This window comes from Euwallacea similis, chromosome 3 (assembly GCF_039881205.1).
Source record: "Euwallacea similis isolate ESF13 chromosome 3, ESF131.1, whole genome shotgun sequence".
NCBI classification, from domain to species: Eukaryota; Metazoa; Arthropoda; class Insecta; order Coleoptera; family Curculionidae; genus Euwallacea; species Euwallacea similis.
Genome location: NC_089611.1, coordinates 7,413,268 through 7,431,940, shown reverse-complemented (window position 1 = coordinate 7,431,940; position 18,673 = coordinate 7,413,268). Strand labels below are relative to the sequence as shown.

General features: G+C 33.5%; 2 protein-coding genes across 15 annotated transcripts in view; one reads left to right on the top strand and one right to left on the bottom strand.

Annotated features, from left to right (window-relative positions):
• Window positions 1-10,372, top strand: part of Fpgs1 (Folylpolyglutamate synthase 1) — a 29,651-nt gene extending 19,279 nt beyond the window's left edge. The window contains exon 10 of the mRNA XM_066406844.1: window positions 10,284-10,372. Within this exon, the coding sequence (XP_066262941.1) occupies window positions 10,284-10,303 (20 nt within the window). The 3' untranslated portion in view covers window positions 10,304-10,372. The remainder of the gene's footprint in view (window positions 1-10,283) is intronic.
• The window catches only part of LOC136420057 (uncharacterized), an 88,228-nt gene continuing 77,393 nt past the window's right edge, over window positions 7,839-18,673 (bottom strand). For 9 of the 14 annotated variants that reach the window (XM_066406775.1, XM_066406774.1, XM_066406780.1 and 6 more), the window contains 7 exons: window positions 15,806-15,984; window positions 15,438-15,562; window positions 15,201-15,375; window positions 10,315-10,524; window positions 10,032-10,140; window positions 9,793-9,973; window positions 7,839-9,155 (listed from right to left, as the gene is read on the bottom strand). In XM_066406775.1, coding sequence (XP_066262872.1) covers window positions 8,987-9,155; window positions 9,793-9,973; window positions 10,032-10,140; window positions 10,315-10,524; window positions 15,201-15,375; window positions 15,438-15,562; window positions 15,806-15,984 — 1,148 coding nt within the window. In that variant the 3' untranslated portion in view covers window positions 7,839-8,986. Of the gene's footprint in view, window positions 9,156-9,792; window positions 9,974-10,031; window positions 10,141-10,314; window positions 10,525-15,200; window positions 15,376-15,437; window positions 15,563-15,805; window positions 15,987-18,673 lie in introns of those variants that run through there. The other 5 variants (XM_066406778.1, XM_066406776.1, XM_066406786.1 and 2 more) reach the window with 5 other exon arrangements.

The window sequence follows — 18,673 nt, the reverse complement described above, 5'->3', positions numbered from 1 at the left end:
TTGCCTTAAATTATTTAATGCGATAATTCAAAATGATTGATACTTCGTTATTGTAATCTTTCGTCTCCTACAACGTGGCGATGCCATATTTGAAAATCCGATGTTTCGATTTTTGACAACCATCATCAACTTAGTTTTTTTATCTTGGATTTTTACATTTTTGAATGAATTTTTTAAAATTTTCCATCATGAGACAACTTAGAAAATATGATTAAAATTAATTTTTAAATTAATGATAACGGATGATCAAACAAGAAGAAAATCTCCTTTTATTCTTTCCCTCCTTTCACGCAATGTATTTTAGGTAAAAATGAAACGAAATTCTTGATTAGATGGTGAACGCAAAGTAAGCGATTAATAAACTATCAATAATAACAAGCGGCTCTTTTTGAACTGGTGATCTCGGATAAAAACACGTTCTGAGTTATGAATCACGCGATTTTTAAATAATAACGTGATTTGATCCTAAATCGTAAGTGAAAAGAAAACGCGATTGAGAAGTAAAAGAGTATTTTACGGACAAAGCAAGTAACTAAATTTGAAGTTTTGATTTTTTTGAGCTGAGTCAGAGTTCCCTGAACAGCAGCACTACAGGGCTTTATTGTAGCGGTTGCGATTCGTTGTACCATTGACTTTAAAGCAGTAAAACGTATTGCACTGGAAAGCTGAAAATTTGAGTTTTCAATTTTCACAAGATCAAATTAACCTCCGCTTGTTAAATCAAATTGTCATTTGTAATACTACTAGTGTTTCAATTATTTACAGATATTTAATTTAAAATGCCAATTTTTTTATTAAAAAAATCTTAGCTGTTTGAATAAAGAAGCAAGGTTTCTTTAGAGCCGTAAAACGTTTACGAGTACAGAATGTGCAAAAAAGCGTGGCTTCAATTGTCTTATTTTAAGTGGGAAACCCTTCTATAATCCATATCTTATATTTTTGAAATCAGCAATAAGAAGCACGTCTAATAAAATGAAATAAAGTAATAATATATAGAGTGTTTCGTTACAAAAAACAAGATATTGCATCAAAGTACTTTTGTTTTATATCGAATCATTTTTTTGACGACATTTTTAAGATCTACGAAGAATAGTGTGTAAAACGACTATTTCCATCTAAACATTCCACATAAAGAAATGAATAGAAGGCGATTCTAATCAAAGGGTTGTTCAGTCATAATTAGAACGCCCTGTATAATAAACTGAATAAAATAAAGAGACCTTAAACTGCAATCGCATACGATTTTTAAAAATCTATTTCAACATTTTAAAGAGATATAAGTAGTGTAGAAATATTTGACTAAATGGAAGTTCTTATAAAGTTATACGCTTTGCGACATGAAGTGTTGGGATGTACTTACCTACCATCATTTCTTACGCAAAGTAGGAGGATAGTCCCGGATAGTCTCCTTTGAGATTGACATATTTTTCTCGGCGATGTTCTACGGCTCATATACCCTGTTTATAGTAAGAAGTTTCGAATGTTTCAAAATAGACATTAACTTCGGACTTCACCTCTTCATTATTGGCAAATTTCTTTTCCCCGAGCCATTGTTTTAAATTTGAAAATAAACAATAATCTGAGGATGCTAAATCTGGCGAATAGGATGGGTGAAGAAAAAATCGAAACCAAGTTGATTGATTTTGGCTATCGCGATGATGCAAATGTAGAGTGGTGTGTTGTCTTGATGAAACAAGACCTTTTTCAGCAAATGCGGTCGCTTTTTCCTAATTTCTTCACTCAAACTCAGAAATAAATTTGTATAATATTCTCCATTTATTGTTTATCTATTAGGGAGATAGTTAATAACAATTATCCCACATGCATCTAAAAAAACTGACGCCATCACCTTTCTTGCAGATGTAACGGTTTTCGTCTTCTTTGGAGCCGATTCTCCCCTTTGAGTCCATTGTTTTCACTACTCTTTCATTTCAGATGTGAAATGTTAGACTCATGTTTCATCCATGGTTCTGAATCGATGCAAAAACTTGGCTTTATTGCTGCAAAAATTTGCTAAACACTTCTTTTTTGTTCAATTGTGAGTAATCGCGTCACCCATCTGGTGCACAGCTTTTTTATATCTAATTGTTTAGTCAAAATGCGATGTACAATACTTTTTGAAATGTTTATCATGTCTGTTAGCTCGCGCAAATTTAGTCGACGGTCTTCCAGTACAGTTTTGTGGATTTTCATCACAATTTCTGGAATGGTCAACTCATGGGGTCGACCACTGCTTGACCACTTCCTCTTGGCAACTCGTACGAGCGCATTTAAACTCTGCCACCCAATATTTTATAGTTGTTAACGAAGGACCAGATTTCTCCAAAGTAGAATCTAACTCCGTTTTCGCATTGGATGGACTAAGACATTTGAAATGAAAATATTGAATCACGCATCGATGACCAATTTTTTCCATGTTCACAAAATCTCTAAAAGCATTAACTAAAAACGGCCCCAAAACAAACACAGATCAACGTAGCACCCTCAAACTTTAAATATGAGCTTTTTAAGGTTAGGTTTTTGTAATATCGGCAAATTTTTAACAAAAAGTCGCCATCTATGTATCAGGTCGGATACTTCTGGGGCTATCCTCCTATAATGTAGTTGAAATACTCTTGTAAATTTTTTCTCATAAGAAAAGTAGTATTTGTAATGCCTTGAAATTGTTTCAAATGATCTCTCGTGGTGAAATGATTTTCAAATGAAGTTTTTTAAAATAGAGTTTTATAGATTTAAAATTATTTTAGAAAAAGCATCTAAGTTGTTTAAATATTGATGATGACAAATGAAGGCATTAATCCCAGAGAACTAGTTCAAAGTGGAATAAAACTGATTAAAGACATTAAAAATTAAACAAGATTCCAGTGCCTCCATATCAATGAAACGTTTCACAACAATATCTCTTACCTCTATAAACTGTTCATCGCAGTTTCATGGCCAAATCGAATGATAATTTGCAAAATCATGCTCGTCCAAAACAATCTTTCATAATACTGGTTATTTTTGAAGATATTTTCGGGTGGATAAACTGTATCAAAGGGTTATCGACAATTCAATGTGTTGCTTCAGGAACCATGTTCGATAACGCTTGAAAATTATTTATTTTGTAATCACGTTCTTCCGTGCAATTTAATTGCCTTTATGAGTTAAAAACAACTTAAGTTGAAAACTAATTAATTAATAAATCATTTGACCGAAATTAGGACATGTATCATCGATAAAGTGGGCAAAATTGTCAGATATTTAAGTTTTTTAATGTAGGGTTTTCTTGCCAAATTACAAGATGATATGAAACCCAGAGGGTGATGGCGATAGTGAAGAAATATTTTGGGATTAATGGGATAATTTTAAGAAAATTATTTGGGAAATTGGGATAAATTTAGATACGTTTGCTATAGAGGTAAAACATGATTTAAAATGGAAATAAGACACTAAGATGTAGTGAAAGTGTAATTATAGGTATAATTTTTTTATGTCTTACGTAATTAAATACCTACTTTCCGGCACATCGAATGTCGATATGTAGTTGGAGGGTCGCAGCATTAAAGATACAGAAGAATTGGGAAAATTGGGGTTTTTCAAATGCAATTTTATTTGGTATTATTTTAAAAATATCTACGATTAAACAAACTCAGAACAAAATTAATGAAATTGCCTTTTTGACCCCAATTTACAACCTTTTAACTAAAAGCATTCTTGTCTACTTAGGAAAACAAAATATTAAAACAAGACTTATATATCTAAGTAAGTCTAGTAGGTACAATTGTTATGTGTACTTACTTAATATCTTTCTATGTTTTCTATCTTTATGTCATGATTCTGTAATTTTCACCTATCATGTAAGGGATGGATTGCTGTAATGTTGACGTAAATTTATGAAAGCTAAAAAGGTAGGTGGTGCATAAGATAGTTACATCTTATGTAATATGATTTAACGTTTAACGTTTACAGCTATACATCACATCCCCGAAATCATAACATAGTAACAAGACACATCCATTAAAAATACATGAAAGTTGTAAAAAAATATGTCTTTGAAACGTAATTTGAATTTTATTGGGAACGAGATACCCCTAACAAATCAAAGGCATAATGAAAACAATGAAATGGTCCTTTTGACCCTAATCTGTAATCGAGGCCATTCTTGTCTGTTTTGGAAAATAAAATATTTAAACAAGATTTATCTAAATAAGTCTACTATAAATTTTTATATTTACCCACTTAGTTAATGGCTTTCCATATTCTCTATTTTTTGACCTAAATCTGTAATTTTTTACATGTGAAAGACTTGATCACTGATTGAACTTTGGTGTAGATCATCGAAAGTATAAGCTATGGGCACGTTGCTTTTTGTTACGCACATCAGATATAGGATCATACCAAGGTAGAACAATACTAGTATTTTTTCATATATAGTATATATATATAATATCTTTTACTAGAATTTATATTTTTTTCAATCCTTTCGCTTATACTCAATTTTTTCATATACCTGCATAGTTTTTTGAATATCAGTGCCGGTTCTTAGTTCTTGCTGATTAATATGAAGTAATTTATGTACCTAAGCAAAGATAATCATTTAATGACTTACTCCTCGGAAGCACTTCAAAGAAACAACTAAATTCTAGAGGAGCACAAAGATGCCTAAGGCTTATGTTCACTTTTCGTACTCAAGTACTTCTAATACAATAATAGCAGCTTATCACACTGACACAAAATCGCCGCCCATGTAGAACTGATTAGTTGATTTTGAAAGTTTTCTTTTTATATATACCGCCTTACGACACCCAAGTCTTATCTGAGAGTATTTTGTGTAAGAATAAAGTCAGAATCCGCATGCATTATACTAGTTACACAATTATATTTTTCTATGTTTATTTACAACATCAATAATTTCAAAAGTTTGTGTTTAAGTGAAGAACATCTCTTTAATTATTCCCACCATTTACTTAAAAAATAATTATACTTTTTGTATTCTCTTTATGTTGAAAAATGATGCAACAGCCGGCGTCTATGATGCATTGAGAATGTGATTATTATTTATTTATGTGCATGTATAATATTTCTCTTTTTCAATAAACCTCTTTGTTCGACCTGACGATTACCATATGAATCTCTCAGCGTATTTCAGTTTTCAATATCACCCGGTGGTCATCGCGTGTGTTACTGCCTTGACATCTAAAACAGCAAAATGATCTCTTATCACAGAAGGTTAAGACGTTGTCTGTCGCTTTCAAAGGTGTATTTGCCACTATCAGATTTAGCTGACATCGTGTTTTTTGTTGAACATTTTCATTGTCGTTGGGTCCGAAAATAAATTCCAGGCGTTGCCCAGTCCAAGTGATAAAGCAATTTATTTTCAAGTCATGTAAATTGATGATCAGGGTCTGCAAAATTTGTCGGTAGCACTTAAGCTACTTATTCATTTTTTTAGTTTTGGTATTAGCTCCTCACATACCAGTACAGATAGATGTTGCGATGGAATTGTACACTATTCTCAGTTAAAACTAAGTAAGAATAAGATTCGCCCTTTACTAAGGTAAGAAGGCCCTTGCTAACGTTTCGGTGACAAATCTGTAACCGTCTTCAGAATTTAAGAAAAAAGAGTAGTAAAAACGAAAATATGCGGTGAACGAAAAAATACGAGAAGTGATTATTTAAGTTGTATGAAACATTCCGAAACTGCTCCTCTCATTACAGAGAGATGACAGTTTCTGCCATCAAAAACACTGTCATTTTTTAATGACACTTGATGAGCCTGATGAACCCTTGATGAATTTGGTGTACACTTGATGAACACTTGATCAGCAAGTATTCTTGTCATGTATACTTGATGAACACCTGATGAACCTTGATGAAAAGTATTATCAAGAAAGGAAAATTTCTTGACGACATTTTTCCTTAATGAGCTTCTCCATGATAGAAACTGTCATTTCACAACGATTATTGATGGGGAGGGTGAAATTGAAGGTCGGCGATTGTGCTGGTCACCGTAGAACCTGGACTTTGTTCTCGTACATATCCTGATAGCTGAAGACATAAATAACTTTAAAATACTTATCGATAACTTATTAATATACAGGGTGCCCTCAAAAAGGGTTGCCTAATTTTAACAGCTGGAGTATAGGTGTGGTAGAATACCATCAAAAATAAGGAAACATATTCATATATAGATCAGCGAACTTGTTTTCAAGATAGAGGTTGTCAAAATTTTCTTTATTTTTCCTTTATGGCTCCTAGAGTTTTTGTGAGGTAATTCGCTTCAATTGAAAATAGACGCGTTTGATGTGCCAACTTTCCCCTACTCGAACTTTTTTGTAACATGCCACTGAGCGTTTCTTCCTAAAGTATGCCAAACTCTTTGTTCAATTTAAGAACTTTTTCGCCTGTTGCATTGTTTCTGCATTTGTTACCCCTTTTTAGTAATTAGCAAGAGAATTAAACCATTTCTTTTTTTAAACATTCTAATTTTACCATAGTTTATTATTATGTTTTTGAAGGTGGGAACGGCAACGTATAGGGACAGCACGCACCGCTTTTTATGAAGAAAAAATAGTTAATTTTGCAAATAATTGAAAAATAGTAACAAATAAGTATAACATATAAGAAAGGAAAAGGTTCTAAATTGAACAAATCATTCAGATTTTTAGGAAGAAATGGTCTTAATTAAAGGTCTACGTCGTTGTAAGGGATTCTCCAAATCTGCAATTTTTTAAATTTTGCTTCATTTTATTAATATGTCTGTCAAAAAATTATGCAAACATATGTTTTGTTCCCTCTACTTCGTCCAGCAGTTTGTATTCCACGATTCCTTCATTATCAAAAGGCATTTCACATGTTAAAACATGTTCGCAATAAAGTGTAAAAGGTGTAATCTGTAGTTGCCTATCAATGTTCGCATATCTCCATATGTATTCTTCTACTTCTTATATCAACAAAAAAGTTTAGAGAAGGAAGTTTTCAAGAAATCGGGAGAGTAAATCATCAGCCTATAAATGGGAAACATGTTGTAATTAGGCCGAGGATATTGTTTTGATTTGCAGTCTCCATGAACCTGTTGACACAGCGAAAAATATCAGACTTATTGCAAATAACTACTAGATATGAAATGAAAACACAAATGAAAACTAAAAGAAAACTCTTAAACGACCATGAACATATTGGGCATCAGCGAGTAAATAACTGATAGCATAATAAAAAATAATTAAAACATACAAATTGCATACAATTCACAGTCTCGGTTCTCATCCACTTATTTTGATGAACACGGTTGACGGTGTTAATAGACAAGAGTATTGTGAATGAAATAGACAGTGATGACAATATTATATCGAAACTCGAGAATACAGCCATGGGGTGGATAATTACATAGAAAATTTAAGGTTTGAGTCATTTCACCCTAAACCACTTTCAGTTAAAAAAATTCGACTTAACTTCAACTAATTATTTTTAATAGTAGGCGAAAGGGGTGCAGGGTGAGATGGTGGAACATTAATTCATGCTATTAATTCAAACCCTCATTTTAAATCCGGTAAGACTGCAATGTTTATTAAGCATGGGTTTCTTATCGACCTGAAACGTAATTTAGTACATTCTTGATTGGAAGACAATGTAGTACCGAGTAAAAGATGTTCACAAGTCGGATTGAAAGCTGATTACCATTTTAATTATTCACAGATGTTTGAGAGAGAACTTGCCTTGTAATGATACTCATGACTCGAAATAAGAAATTTCCTTTAGAAAATAGCTTTTTGCCATCACGGCCGATTCATATATTATTTTAAATTGCAACTTTCCATGCTCGTTTTTGATGAGAACTAAAATGGAAATACAGTGCGTTTTGGTAAAATTACAGTTTATTTTAAACAAATCATACGATATTGCTTTGTCATTCATAAAACAATTAACAAAAATGAAAACTGAAGTCAAACACAATGATAGATACAACAGAATCCTAGGCCTGAATCATTTCGTCCCTATTGAGTAATAAGCAATTATTCGACTGTTAAAACTTTTTGCTACTGGTGAATTAAAAACGCTTCTATAATGCTAAAGCCTTCAACTACATCTTCTAAATCTATAATATTAGTACAAAACTAAATAACAACGCTCTTATTCTTACTTTTAAAAAATTAGATACAACTCTAAATATCTAGAAAAAAGTGTTTGTTATTAACATACAATATTATAACAGAGATAAAGTGTATTGTAATTTGAAAGGCACTCATCTACAATCAATAAATAAGTCTTATTACTGGCATAACGCTAAAAGTACTGCGTATTAAGCAAAATGGACTTGTCCTCGATTTTTACGACTTATCTCTATTTTCGGATTTTGTCGTTAATTTGCCATTTTTCGGTTTGCCTCTTTGTAGATATAACATATTTTCGTAGATCATGCCTATTTTAAAATGGAAGAACTGTTGCTTTATTATACTCATCATACAGATATAGCTAGATACATATTTTGGTAAATAAATAATTTCTATTTATGTATATAAAACTACACATAATTATCCATTAAACAAGTTCTCTATAACTTATGGAACTACTTTGGTGTCGACGTAATAATTCTCTGTTTTGGGCTACAGCTGACTAGATTATTTAAAACTAGATTTCTTTTAATTATTAGTATACTGGGCCTATCCAATTAGTAGACGTCTCTACAACACACTATATACGAGGGTGATTTTTTTTCAATGAAAATTAGAGCAACTCTGTTGACTAAACTTGGGGTGACCCCTAAACAGGAGAGCAGAAAAATGTTCAGTTTCGTATCCAACAATTCAACAATTTTCATTTTTAAAATTAAAATTTGATACCTACGTCATGAAAGTCAACATAGGTAACTTCATTGGCAATGTTTCTATTGTTAGCTCGGTTACGTTCACTATGTTTCAGTATCGTTGCTTAATTTTCCTTTTTCATTTGTGGCAGTTTATTCAGTAGACTGAAGCTAAACTCTACCTAAATAGTAGATTCTGTGCTATATTTTATCCACATAATTGCCGGGGAAAGTACCGAAAGCTCCCGTTCGCTCGCTGGAACCCACATACCACCCATCATCGCACTTTTCTAAGACGTAAACTGTATCGCCCTCTAGCAATTCTAATTCGTCGTCGTTTTGAGGGGTATACTTGTAGAGCGCGCGATATCTGCAAGCAAAAAACTCTAGAGTAAGTAAACATTGTCATAATTAGGTTACAGGAAATTTATTTAGGACGTTAAACCTTTTTCAAAATGGTGTCAATCGTCGAGAAAAATTTCAAATATATTGGTAAACTGCTTTGACAACTGACAGATTCGTTGTCAAGAAGCCATTGACACCGTCTGACTAGACTGAAATAACTGACATAAAACTGGTTCCATACAAAGACATGTCATATGACATCTATGCGAGACACCATCACGTCAAATGACGTCAGTAACAATGTTAAAAGCGTAGTGATAAATATTTTATGTTCAGTTGTCAAAGCGCATTACACATATAGCAAAAGTCATGAAAGAGACTAAATAATGAGTTGTTGCTCGATTGAGGACAAACAATTAACTTTTGTCAAATTTGGGTTTAACGTTTAAACTAAATTGTGGCAAACACGCCGGTTTGCCAGATATTGTGCAGCTAACAGCTGCACATTAGACGCATCATGGCGCTATTATTATACTGTATAACTAACTTTTATATTTTATATTTTGTTTTTATAAAAACTAAAATGTTATAAACCATGGTGGCCATGTAATTTCGTATTTTTGTAGTTATTAAACTGCATGTTTAACTTTGTAAATACTTACGGTACAGGATCAGATTGTGTCTCAATATGCAAAGCCTGATCGGTGGGACTCTTAGTTGTCTTTGGTAGAGTTGAATAGGTTCCCGTCCCAGATAATTGCACAGCTTTGGCGTGGTGGTACCCGTTGTCCTTATCTCTGGTCATAATTGGGTTTGGGACGTTTGGGGTATAAAGGTGGCTTCCTGAAGATTAAATTACCATTTTAAAATATAGTTTCATTGCATTAAAAATACTTATTACCCATAGATTCTTTGCCTTGAGCTGATCCGTTCAAAAGCAAAGAGTGTGCCGCTGGCGACGCTACTGGTTTAGTGCTGGGTGGCGGTGGTTCAGTAGGGTCTATTAGAACCTTTGGAATGGAATAAAATTATTAGATATACGTTATTGCTGGGTTTTACTGAATTTACAGGCATAGGAGAGACTCAAACTATTAACTTCTCTGTTTTATTCTCTACAACTATGTTTGATAATTATTAAGAGGTTCAATTTCAGATTTGATTCCAGAAATGTGAAGGATGCTTACATCAACATACGCTACCGGAAAGATGCCCTTTCGTCCTCCAATCTTGCCCTCAAACCAGTTATCGTCGACCTTTCGGGTGATGGTTACTAGTTCGCCTTTCGCAAGTGATAACTCCAAATGGCTTTTGGCTAAGAAGTTGAACTTGGCCCTGGCTTGGCCTTCGTGTGCTTTCCTGGGAGTTGCGATTTTGCTACTTTCATATGGGACGATCTAGAATGAAAATATTTATTCAGAAAACCTGTTATGTAAGTATATCCATTCGCAGTTGCGGTAAGGAAGATGTAGGTAAGTGTACTTGAAACTTATCCTTCCTAATGAAAACACCTCTCAATACAAACTTCTACGAGGTTTTTTAAAATATATTTTAGTATGTGGGTTGTTTTTTTTCTTTTCGTTTCTTAGTAGTTACAATAATTTCTATTCAACGCCTTTATCCCGAGGTTACTAGTTTTTTATATACATATGACATATGACCACTTACATACATGATTGATAAGAATAAAGACGATTGCAAATTATTGCAAAAATTGCATCAACTGGATAGTTATGCTTTTTTAAAATTAGAACTTGTCCTTCTTGAGGCCGCAACCAATTTAAAAATAAAATCTAAGAAATTTCCATACAAAGTGTAAAAACCGTAAACGACTGAACTACGTTTATTATTAAATGTTTCATTTGTTAAGGGTTAACCTACATTGACCTTAAAAATGCCCGATTAAAGTTGCTGAGACCAGCAGATGATTTACTTGGTATTCTTACATCTATTGATAAGCTTTGTGTAGACATAGTATACTATTTTACGAAAATCTGCTTCATCATGTTCAATTAATGAAGAAATATTTATTGATTTTACTGAGGAATGTGACCTACGATTTTACTAAATAAAGGTCACTAAAAAATATCTGATAAGTGATTTTTCTATTACGATTCTACAGAAAACGGCCATATCTTAATAATTACTTTTAGATTTGAGAAAATCGCAGTTCAACGTTTCAACTAAGTGGTAGTTGCGGTGTGAAACCGCATGAGATATTTGAACGGAATTTTATGTTGATCGCTACAGAGAGAGCATATTTTAGAACGAGCCATTGGAGATTTTCAAAGCAAAAAAGTAATTTTCGGAAAACATGTCAATGGAAGAAATGCGAATTATTTTAGTTTTGTTTATTGGTAGAAGGAAATTTCCAATTTAAAATGATCCTGTTTAGCATATTCCTTTCCCGCTCCTAATCTCTTAGCTTTTCAGAATACAGTTAATAATCAATAATTGGAATTCAATTCGAATTGGCCACAAAAATTGTAGATTAGAGCTCAACAATGTCCTATTTCATATTTACACTTTTGCAACTCGATATATTGGCGTGGGAAAAAATTCGGGACGTTTTTCCTGATAAATGGCATCAATTGCGAATAACTCAGGAAACACAAATCTCAGCGATACCACTAACGCTCACTGAAAAGATGACACTTTGAGCGTCATTTTGAATGTTTAAACATCGAAATTGATGACGTGGTTGGAAAGTTGTTTGCGTTTGAAAAGGGAGAAAAGTAATGAAAAATTGCACTATATTTTGCAATATTATTACGACAAAGGGAAGAACGTTGTGCAGGCTTGTAAAAAAATGTGTGATATCAGAATCTGCTGCGCAGAAATGGTTCGCTTGCTTTCGTTCTGGTAATTTTGATGTGAAAGATGAGCCGCTCTCCAGTCAACCAATCACTGACAAAGCTGATGAAATTCTTGAAAAAGTCCAGTAAGATAAGCATATCAGTAGTGTCGATATTGGTATGGAGCGAGGCATTGACCACAAAACTATTTTGAACCATTTACACAAAGCTGGACACAAAAAGAAACTTAATATATAGGTTTCTCATGAGTTGAGCGCGAAAAACATGATAGACTAAATTAATATCTGCGATGCGCTGCTGAAACGCAATGAAATCGAGTCATTTATGAAACGTATCATAACCGGTGATGAAAAATGGATCACGTCCGACAATCGAAAGCGTCAAAGATTGTGGACAAGGGATGATGAGCCATCACATACGTCTACGAAGCCAGGATTAACGCCGAAAAAGGTGATGCTTTGTGTGTGGTGGGACTGGAAGGGAATTATCCACCATGAGCTACTTCCGGTTGGTCAGACGATTGGTTCTCAACTCTACTGTGGACAACTAGAGAGATTACGTCAGGCAATTGAAAGAAAACGGCCCGAATGGATTAATAGGAAAGGTGTTGTCTTCCATCATGACAACGTTCGACCACACACTTCTTTGATGTCAAAAATTGCAAAAGCTTGGTTGGGAAGTTTTGATGCGTCCACCGTGTAATCCAGACATAGCACCTTTTGACTATCATTTGTTCCGATCTCTGCAGAACTCTCTTAATGGAGTTAAGCCGCTTTCAAAAGAAGCCTGTGAAAACCACTTGATTAGTTTTTCAACCAGAAACCACAGAAGTTCTTTTCCGATGGTATCATGGCTCTATCCGAAAAATAGCGAAACATTATCGATAATAATGGAGCATATTTCATTTAAATAAATTTATTTTCACATTATAAGAAAACCAGTTGAATTTTACTTAAAAAATGCCACGAACTTTTTCCCAAGCCCAATATCCATTCTATACCTACATACAGGATATCCTAGCATTAGACGACCAAGAGGATACCACTAATTCCTGAGATGAAAATAGGTCAATTTCGCTCAATTTACCTACTTATGTGCGAAATTGCTTCGTTTTCGCGGTAGAGGACTTCAAAGTTAATTTCAAAAGTGCGTTTTTCTTCAATAATTTTGAAACGCTTTGTGCTATTTTTTTTAATACTTTCACGAACATCACACAATTCATTCATTAATATTGCGATGAGAAATGTGGTTTGTGTTTATGAGTGAACAAATAGAAGTCGTCGTACTGCTGGAAAGTACCTGGAACTTTATTCCAATAATAGATAACCAGATCATCGAATTTTTTTCTTTAAAACGACGCTACGACAAACTGAGTGAGACTAGTTCATTTCGGTCGAAACCGGACAACACAAGACCAAAAATTCTTACTGTAGATAAAGAACAAGAAATCTTTGCCTGAATACTGAAACGTCCAGAGATTAGTGGTACCAGACATATCTCTGAAGCGATCATCGATTTCTAGACTTCTATGGAAAGAGAGACTATCTCCATGCCATATACGTCTTTATAACCCAGAATTGATTTCTGCAATTTGTTACTCCACAAACATAATTCCTTTTGTTCTTTAATAGAGTATTGTTTACCGACAAGCCAACAGTTACAAGGAGAGGTATATGTATTAACAGGTACAATTTTTTAAGCAGTTTTGCATGATTTATTTGCTTTTGGCGATGAAAAAATATTGACTTAATTCACTTACTAAAATTTCTTTAATTATTTCATTAGGAATCTCAAAATCACTTTTTTAAATAAAATACCTGCTTGACGTAAACGAGTTCAGGGTATTCGATGTTGTAAAAATATTGAAGTTATAGGCGCTGATAAAATATGTACTTAGGTCATTTTATGGAAAAAAGTTCATATGAACATATGTCCGCAACAGCCCAAATTTTTAGGCACAGTGTGTTGAAATTTTTCTTTTCAAATTATTATTTTTAAATTTCTCAGAAAGTACTTTACTTACATTGCTTTCACTTTTGGTGTATGTTAACAGGACATAAAACTTCGTATTATAATAAGGAAAGTAATTCTATCGCTCAACTAGTGGCACCTATTCACATATGTCACAACAATGTTATTTACGAAAAAAGTGGTACGCCACTAATATTTGGCAGGAATTTTTTTTATTAGTCGGGTCAATTCTACATGAAAAAGGTCTCTTATAATAAATTATAAAATATATAATGTTTAATATAAAATAATAACGTATGGTTAATTCTCAAAATAAACAAATTAATTAAGACGATTTTCACTGTTTTAAGCAAGAACAACTCGTCTAACGAGAAAAGCGTAAGAGATCTTTTTTATGTATTATTGACCAACTTAATCAGAAAACATATTCCCGTGAAAAAATATTAGTGGCGTACCATTTTTTTCGTAAATAATATCGGAAGACACGTATGCAGGGACACCAGTGGTTTAGTAATAGAACTTTTTTTGTTAAAATGTAGGGTTTTATGTCTTATTAACATAAAGCAAAACTGAAAGCAATATCTAAAGCACTTTCAGAGAAATTAAAAAATGACGATTTGAAAATAAAAGTTTCCATACATTGTGGCTAAAAATTTAGGCCGTTGCGGACATATGTTTACATAAATTTTTCTTCATAAAATGACCTGAGGAATCACACCCCGAAATATTAGCACGACATTAAGGAACACTCTGTATACATAGTTTGAAACAAATATTTTTAATGAATTTATCATACCGAAAAGACCCTCCTAGGAGCAATTTCAACTCTATAAATTAAAAACTATAATATTTATTCCCAATGTAGTTCCCCAAGTTTAGCTGAATTATTCTATTTTGTTACCCTCTAGCACCCAATATTCATTTTCACCAGTGGGAGACGCTATGCACCAAATGCTATATCGGATAAGTCGGAATATGATCTAAACACGTCGCTTTTCAGTGAAATTCTCAATCTACGTGACGATTGGACTTCATTATTTGCCAGTAGTGTCTATTTGCTTTGGGCAAGTAGCAATTGCACGAAATGATATCGATAACCAATTGTGTCTTTGAAGCAAAGCTTCACTGAATTTTTCTGTAAATTTACTTAATGCGTGTTTTATACGTGGCCTTTACCTAATTTAGCAGGAACAAAAAAAGAACAAAAAAACTGTTTAATTCGCAAAAACGAATTTCTTATTTCACTTATTTTCGATAGCTCTACTTAAAGACTTATCTAAACTCACCTCGACATAATTCACAGGGAACAGCCCAATCATTGCGTTTAGTTCACCCTCGTACCAGTTTTTGTCGACCTGTCTGCGCACATATACGAGGTCACCTTTCCGGAAAGTCAGCTCTTTGGCCGTTTGTCCGACAAAGTTGTAGAGAGCTTTAGCAACTAATCTGGGTTCAGGTGATCTAAACTCAAATCAATTTGGAATAACGTCAGACCCAGCAATAATTTAATGAAATTCCCATACCGTGCTTTTGGTTTAGCTGGAACAGAAAGGTCATCAAAATCGTCGTATCTATTGAGTGAAATGGGAGATTTCTGGGAAGGGATGAAGTTGTCGGTGTGCCTCCGGGATTTCATGTCTTGAAGTTCCTGTATTAGCAAAATTCTGGTTAGTTTTGTTCATAATTAAGATTATTTGATAGCCAGGGAGTTTCGTAAATCGTCAGCAAGCCTGAGCTGGATGTGTTTGATTAGAGTCATATGAAGGCAGGAACTCGAATGTATTGAAAGTAAAGCATATCAAACCACTCTCTGTTAAAATTAGCCATGGATCAGGAATATGCAAACTGCAAAGAACACACCAGGCATCTCACTGATAAAAACGAAACTTACTTGTGAGCTGTCGCTAACCTGGAGGCACTTTCTCTTTCTTTCTTCTTCGTAGATTTTTTTCATGGCTTCGGCCTGTCGATAGGCCAGCTCGTCTTCCGGCACATAGTCCTTGATTTCCGTACGCACTGGAGTTTTGTAGTGGATGGTCACTTCGTTTTCTACGTACTTCCTTGGAGATTCTGTCATTGTATGTAGAATTAGCGAATTGAACCATTATAAATTTCACATATTATACCGAAAATGATATCAAACATTGCACTTCAGATTCTCAAGAAGTATCACTTTAACTTTAGTCAACAATACCAACCGCAAGCGAAGAAAATATCTTCGCTTTCTTCGCGTCGCTACTCAACTGAAGAAAGTGTCCCATACCATTGGTACCTTGACAATCCTTGAAGAAATTAATATTTTCAGTTTCCCGCCAATACGCTATTGCAACTATCACTGTCTATGCCAGTTCCTTTTACACGGTACTAATTTACCAACCAACATGCAGAAAGAAGACAGTTATATCTCACTAATGGTACCACGGGTACTTTAAAAGTTCGTTCAAGAACTAGACGACTTACATGTAATTTTTAATATTTTGTTGAGGTGTTAGAGAATCTAGCGTTAGAGGGGCTTTCAGGAGTATTTTTATTGAACTAGAATGAGGGTTAGGTATTGGGGACATTCGCATAAATGTGGGTTTACTTCGACCCAGGTAAATAACAAAAGAACCGTCAAATCGTGTCACGTCTGCTAAATTGTAAGTACAGAGAAATTTAAGTGACCATGAACTATGTACAGCTATATTACGGACACAGTGTGCATATTAACAGTATTGTGCTTAAAGCTTCGAGCACAAAAGAAAGAAAGGACTCTACGAAGTATATAATTTCAAGTAGAATTTTCCGACTTAGGTGTGGTTCTAACATAGGAGGTGCTGCGAAAAGGGTTTAAACTGCAACTAAACGTTTTTGATGTTCATGCTTCAGTTAGAATGATAAGTACACAGAGGCGAATACTCTTCTGGCAATAAATTAGCAAACACTCTAACTACGATAAGCCTATTAGCGAATGTACTTTTCTTATAAAGAAAATGGTTCGGAAAACATCCTCTTCTGACCACCCAGGGAGTCAGAATGGTTGTTGTGCGACTTGAATTAAGAATATTTGTTTAAAACAGCTTTTTAAATATTTTAAAATAAACTTCGTCCGTTTAAGTTTCTGAGTTGACGATAGTTCCAGGTAAATTAGTTTTGATGCTTGTGATATCGCATAAACTTATGCCATAACATAAAAATTACAATTTGACAGGATAAATTTCATTAGTCTAAAACTGTTGTATTTAACACAGCTAGGTCGATAAAAATAAATCTGCAAAATTTGGTTTCGGTTTAAATTTTTAGTCAGCTGCTGTTTGTTGTCAAAAAAAGCCCTTACTTTGGTCTTTGAAACGACCCTTTAAAGCTGCAGGTCTTTCCGTATTTAAGCAACTTTGTAATAGTGATAGTTTCCGAGATCCTTTCGCTAACTATAAAAAAACCGACCTTGTATTACAACAATGAAGTAACGAACTGACGTTACCGCTAAGGAATATTTTTATAATCGGGATAACAAAGGAAGTGTAGTAAAATGTGACATTCTTTAGTAAGAGGACAAAAGCAAATATACGACTGTAAAATATAACATCCATTAGCTTGAACGATGTTAACGACGCCACTTCACGTTGCCCAGATGTCGTAATGAATGCAAAAATATGTCTTAATGACTACATAAACCTACTTAGTGGCCAAATTGGTCATGCCGACTTATTTTTCTAACAGGTGGCTAATAAAACGGCATTCGCACAAGAACGTGTAAAACCATCTTTGAAACTAGAAAAATCTTAATATCAATTCCTACAGAAAATGAGATACACCTATTTAATATACAGGGTGTCCGGAAATTAGAGGTAAATATTTCAAGGGATGATTGTATGACCAAAAATATGTAGGAAACCTCATATAAGCATAGGTCGGCAAATGGACCCTAAGAGAGCTAGACCCTTTTAAAAGGTGAAGCCTGAAAATGGTTTTTTATCGACATATTCTAAACAGTTTGAAGTAAAGTTATGAAATTTTGAAAGTTAACTCAGGTATTTATAGTAAATTAAAAACCTTAAACGAAATTTAAAAATCTTGTTTAGATGTGTGTTAAACAGGGCCGGCTTAAGCTATTTTAAGCCCTAACTTTTGTGATTCTAACTTTTCCTACATTTTAACTACATGAACTGAAAAAGAATGGTTTTCTAGATTAAAAAGGTACTTTTTGTCGACTTCGAAATAAGGCCTCGTTTTCGAGTAATATCGATTTTAAATAGCATATGCAAAGTGTCATGTAACGTGAAAAAAAAACTTTTTAAAAAGAATTAATTTATGTTTGGAACTAGAAGGAGATCATTTTGAGACATTTTTATAAAATAAAATAAATAAATAAATTATTATTTACTTAATTAATTTAATTAATTAATTTTTCACGTTACACGACACATTGCACATACTATTTAAAATCGATATTTCTCGAAAACGAGGCCTTATTTCGAAGTCGACAAAAAGTACCTTTTTAATCTAGAAAACCATGCTTTTTCAATTTATGTAGTCAAAATGTAGGAAAAATTACAATAAAAAAAGTTAGGGCTTAAAATGGCCTAAGCCGGCCCTGTTTAACACACATCTAAATAAGATTTTTAAATTTCGTTTAAGTGTTTTAATTTATCATAAAAATCTGAGTTAACAGTCCAAATTTCATAACTTTACCTCAAACCGTTTCGAATATATCGATAAAAAATGATATTCAGGGTTCACCTTTTAAAAGGGTCTAGCTCCCTTAGGGTCCATTTGTCGA